Genomic DNA, 5,720 nt, shown 5'->3' on the forward strand with positions numbered 1-5,720 from the left:
ACAACTCAGAGATGGAACAAACGACCCTCGACCATGCCATGCCATCATGCATACCACAACAAAGGGTTGATGATGCAGATTGATTGGTGGTCGGCAATCCAAATCCGGCATCCCAAATCCGACATGCTATGGCAAAGCGTTGCAAGACGGCATGGGGACGTGTGAAACGAGGCCCCTCTCGTACTTACATTCTCACACATGACGGCGATGTACGGCGGTGGCGACGGCTCGTCGCGCCGATACATGTTGTCCTGTTGGAAGTCCTCGCCCAGGCTCGCTCAGACCGGCGGGGGGATCGGGCGGGAGGTGGGCGGGGAAATACACACACAGGCACGCTGTTAATCAGCTAGCAGGGGACGCAACGAGCACAGACTTTGCACGGCAAAACAACATGAGCAGAAACGTACTAATAAGCACACACACAGGCGGATCGCGGGCAGTTGGGAATTCTCCATCACAAGTAAAAACAGTAGCACCCCCACACATACCCACACATACGTATACAGGCGTGCGCGTGCACACACACACACACACACACACACACACACACACGCACACACACAGACACGCACACACGCACACACGCACACACACACACACACACACACACACACACACACACACACACACGCACGCACGCACGCACACACACACACACACACACACGCACACACGCACGCACGCACACACACACACGCACACACACACGCACACACGCACACAATGATCCCGCTGGGGACGACACGCTGACGTCGGAAGCATCACGTAACGATAATACATTATACAAAACTTTACTTTAATGTATATTGCGTATAAACAACAAAATTGCACAGTACATCTACTTGACGTACAATTTATCTTTAATGCTTTAAGGAAATAATCATGAGTAAAATATTATTAATTTATTCAGGATGCAATATGAATTATGCAACATAAAATCTTACAAATCGACACTTACAAAATAGTTACATTGTCATGCAGCACAATACACCACACCACGGCACACGTGCTGCTAAAAGCCGGTAAGCTGGTCTAGTTTGCTGTCTTTCCTAGATGTTTGCTGATCTGCTGTTTTGCCTATCAGCTGCTGATCTGCTGCCCGGCCATGATCTGCTTTATGATGCAAACAAAAGAAGACTGCACAAGCACGTCGCATGCGGCACAACAACAAAAAACCACAACAGACAACAGCGCTTTACAACCAACTAACGAACAAGACGTAACGCCCTGCAAAACTGTACAATGACATACATAAGGCAACGTCAACAAGGAAATGCACAGAACAGACAAGGGATGCGTTTAACTAGCGCGTGACGCACCGGAGGTACGACAAACCGTGACGTGGAAACGCGGAAAGCTGACGGCGAGAGGCCGACGGCGAGGCGGCCGACGGCGAGGCGGCCGACGGCGAGGCGGCCGACGGCGAGGCGGCCGACGTAAGTCCTCGCCCAGGCTCGCTCAGACCGGCGGGGGGATCAGGCGGGAGGTGGGCAGGGAAATACACACACAGGCACGTTGTTAACCAGCTAGCAGGGGACGCAACGAGCACAGACTTTGCACAGCAAAACAACATGAGCAGCTGCGCACAAAATGCAGAAACGTACTAATACGCACACGGGCACATCGCGGGCAGTTGGGAATTCTCCATCACAAGTAAAAACAGTAGCACCCTCACACATACACATACGTATACGCGTGCGCGCATGCACACACACATACACCCTCTTACACACACCTACATACACTTACACACGCACACGCGCGCGCGTGAGTACATTCTCGCCCACATTTGAACAGATACATACATACATACAAACATACATACAATTGCGCACAAATACAAGCCACTGAACACCGCAACAATAACCACCGGCCGGCTTTGCAGCTTCTATCTGTGTTTGCTGACCTTATCTTTGCAGTTTGCTGCCTTTGTGCTTTTGCTGTCGCTGTTGCTGTTGCTGCTTGCCGGCACAACAGGAGAAAAACACCGCGCCACGAAACACCCACAGCAAGAAACTTTGCTCCGAACGTATGTACGACAACACTACATCACGAACGGACACAAAGTGGCACCCACGCAGTGAACATACGGGGAAAGACCTTCATGCCGTACTCCCTACACGCCGCACCTTACCAAGGTACAACAATTTCATACCGAAATCCCCCTCCGTCACCAACTCGTCTATCCATGTGCAACGCGCCTTCACCCATAGAATCCAAGAACGATGGCCGACCTTGATACGACGTGTAACGGCCTCACGACCGGAAATCTAGGCGCGTTCTAACTAACCTACGACATGTACGGACGACCGTGCATCCGGCGTCACTCACCAGCAGCGGAAGACGATGTGAGCTTGACTGCGTTGATTAGAAGCGTTGACAATGGGGGCCCTTGCTTCACGCCGACGCAACATCGCACTGGGGTCTTGGAGAGTTGAAATGTGGTGTACGCAGAGATTCTCGTTGCCAGGTGGAATGCGGTCGATCTTGAAGGTCTTGGGCAACTCCAATGAGCAGTCGTCTCTGTCGCGAGGAAGGTCACGGACATCGGACGAAGTGGTCATGTCTCGCCTAACGACGTGTACTTTCCTGCCAGACCGCCAAGCTTTCAGCCTTCGTAGGCTCCTTACACAGCTAAAGCACAACTGTCGGAATTACGCTCAAACGCCGCATACGCCCATATTCTTGCAGCAGAGCGCTGCACAAACACATGCCCGTCGAAAGCCCGTCGACAAAGCCCCTTATGTTTCAAAGATCCATACACAAGCTCGAGAAGCAAGCATCTCACCTCAAAAAAATGAGTTGCCGCAAGTCGCACCTTGCCCTCACAAATGAGTCAGGCAAGTCGATGTCCGTGAAGCGGCGACGCTGTGCCTGAAGCAACGTCAGCAGGGGTTCAATAAATAAATGCTTGAGATAACCGCGTAATAAATTAGAGCAATGGAACTGAAGTGCGGCGGCTACAGCATGAAGGTTTTGCAACGAACAGTACCTTGCAAACGTTTGCAGGGTCCACAGCAGCTTCTCAGGGCGCCGCGCAGCTGTTCAGGCTTCCTCATTTGCTGGTCATATGTAGGAAGCTTGCAGCTTTTACGGACGCACCAGAGCTGGAACAGGCCGAAAAAAAGGGCTCAAACGTTGGGTGAAAGCCTGTGATCAAATATCGGACGTTGTGCACATTTGCTAATGGAGCTGGAAGTGCTATGGGAGGTGCCTTTTGTCAGAGGCCAGCAAAATTGTACGGCGTCCGGTAAAGCTGCGCAACAGCTGCAAATCCAAGTGTGTTGGAAAGGTGCAGTTCGGCGAACTCACTTTGTCGACAGTTAGCCTATTAAACTTTTATATTATAGCTGTATGTCACTGCATTATCACGTTCACCTCCGTTCCTCTGCACCTGGTTACGTCCTCCCGGAAGCAAGATCCCTAAGTGCAAGCCCTTGCAAACAACAGGTCAAGTCATCATGAAGGCCGTTGCTTCATTTTTGCTTATGTGGCATAGCGGGCGATTGGCGTAATCTGCCCATGGCGGAAGTGCCAAGAGCTATTGATACAGCGTTATGGTGCTTGAAGTTCTTCTTGAGTATCTAAGGTGCTTTAAGTCACGTTTGCTTACAAAAGGAACTGCGGCCCGAACAAGGGCGCCATGGAACTATCATGGGGGGCTTTCCTTTGACAGGGCTAAGCCATCCGTAGCTTCTTCTTTCGAGGTCATCCATCGATGCACCATCATTGTCACCCAGCACTGCTGTGAGCAGCGAGATCGTGCGCCGCCCAGCTCCCTATCACCCTATATCTCTCCCGTTCACCCTCGCCTGTTAGCCCCTTCCCGCCACATTTCCGTTCCCTATCACTTGTTGCCACTAGGGGCACTTTTACCTTGAACCATCGGAAGGATTTTCAACCCTAACAAGTTACAAGTTCCACACTTGCGTGCGGAACCCGCACTTGCGTGCGGGTGTGTCCGTAAAAGCCGGGGGTCCATGGATGTTATATTAGTAGTATTGATGCGGGTACACAAGTGGTGCTCGGTGCCATAACCATGCCCAAACCCAGCCTGGCTACCGGTGCGTAGCCTGTTGCCCTCACAGTAATTGATAAGTCGCCTCCCGATGATATTGCGTAATGTTTGCATAGTGGGCCCCCAACCGCAATGCCCCGATAACTGTCGCAGCAGGACGCGTCCCCCTTTTTGTATACGGGGAAAAGGGTGCTAGTCGTGAATAAGTCGTGAATAATCAGCTCGCGGATATTCAGCTCCATATATGCGGTTGCATAGCACCGTTAAGTAAGGCGCCAACACAAACACGGGCCGCTGCCCTTCACTCTCCCTGATAGCGTACCTATAATACTCGGCCGGGGTTCCCTCCAGGCCCACGGACAGGCTATGTTGCGCATAGCGTTGAGACCGCTAACAATTTCGCCCTCCGTAAAATCCTTGTTAAGCCAAGCAGCTAATTCCCGTCGGTGCATCACCCGGTCCTCATCCTGCCATTTATTCTGTATACCCTCGTTTGCAGCCTTGCCTCACGCTTCCCGCACCCTTAAGCACCTTGGAAAAATGCTCGGTAAAAGCATTAATATCTGAGATCCAGCAATCAGGCGGTTTTCCCCCACGCAGCCATGTCCACAAGCCGCGTGGGTTGGACAACGTGGCCTTAATCGCCCTCCGCATATTTTCCAATTCGGTCTCCTGAATAGCTGCCTTCCTAGTAGCCTTCTTAAAGACACGATGCTTGGCCTTCCAGGTAGCCCTATGAATGTCCGGCAGCTTGCCCGAGACGGGGTCTCTGGCTCCTTACGGAAACTCATCATATCATTCCGCACAGCGGCACAGTCCTCGTTCCACCAGTCACCCTTCACAAAATTCACCTTTCCCCATGCGACGCCGAACATCTCCCTAGCACACGTCCCGATTAGGGTGCGCAAGTCATTCATGCTTTCATCACAAGAGGCCCCTTCTCCTTGAGTTATCCTGTCCTCCCCACCTTACACACACACAGACACACGCACGCACACACAAGCACCCTCTCTCTTCCCAACGCATCCACCCACCTTGTTCACAGCCACCCTTCGCCCCTTCTCCCCCCCAAGCACACACACACACACACACACACACAAGGTACATGAGCGTCTACTCATGTACCTGTAACACGGCTCGTTCCACAGGCGGCCGTACCCCCATGATGCGGCAGTGCAGAGCGTCGCAAACTTGGTTGGTTTACATCGCAGTGAACCGGATGCGGAGACAGTAGAGCTCTTTGGCCGGTAGAGCTCTTTGGTCAACCGTAATCTATGGAAGTTGCCATCATAGCGTAACTGCGCGACAAAGCATACGTTTTTCAATTATGCTTTGCACCATCAACATTGCTGACACGAAGAGGGAAGGTCATTGGCCCAAACAACAAATCTTTCCTGAGAATGAATTCACACAGCGAAAGTGCTCGAATGATTGAGGAGGGATCGTGGCCAGCTCTGCAATGTGAAATTTGAAGCCGAGAGCGTCTCGGTGCGTGCGAGCACCGTTGTTTCACGTGAAGTAAAGTTGTGTTTCAGCTATTTTCGGTATTATCTGTTGCTTCTGTTAACTGAAATTTTGTTACCCGTTTGAGAATTATTTTGGTAACTGGGTTGTAGCCGTATGTCCATGTCACGGAACCAAGGGTCATTTGCATTTCACTCCACAGACTCCAGACAGCGTTTACAAACCTACCTAACCAACA

General features: G+C 51.5%; 1 protein-coding gene across 1 annotated transcript in view; it reads right to left on the minus strand.

Annotated features, from left to right (window-relative positions):
• VOLCADRAFT_101106 (uncharacterized protein) overlaps nucleotides 1-4,672 on the minus strand; it is a gene marked incomplete at both ends in the record, with an annotated part of 9,984 nt that extends 5,312 nt beyond the window's left edge. Inside the window, 5 exons of the mRNA XM_002959558.1 lie at nucleotides 197-277; nucleotides 1,320-1,357; nucleotides 2,332-2,523; nucleotides 2,789-2,874; nucleotides 4,529-4,672. Coding sequence (XP_002959604.1) covers nucleotides 197-277; nucleotides 1,320-1,357; nucleotides 2,332-2,523; nucleotides 2,789-2,874; nucleotides 4,529-4,672 — 541 coding nt within the window. The remainder of the gene's footprint in view (nucleotides 1-196; nucleotides 278-1,319; nucleotides 1,358-2,331; nucleotides 2,524-2,788; nucleotides 2,875-4,528) is intronic.
• Between the last annotated feature and the right edge of the window lie 1,048 nt (nucleotides 4,673-5,720).

This window comes from Volvox carteri, assembly GCF_000143455.1.
Source record: "Volvox carteri f. nagariensis unplaced genomic scaffold VOLCAscaffold_366, whole genome shotgun sequence".
Taxonomy (NCBI): Eukaryota; Viridiplantae; Chlorophyta; class Chlorophyceae; order Chlamydomonadales; family Volvocaceae; genus Volvox; species Volvox carteri.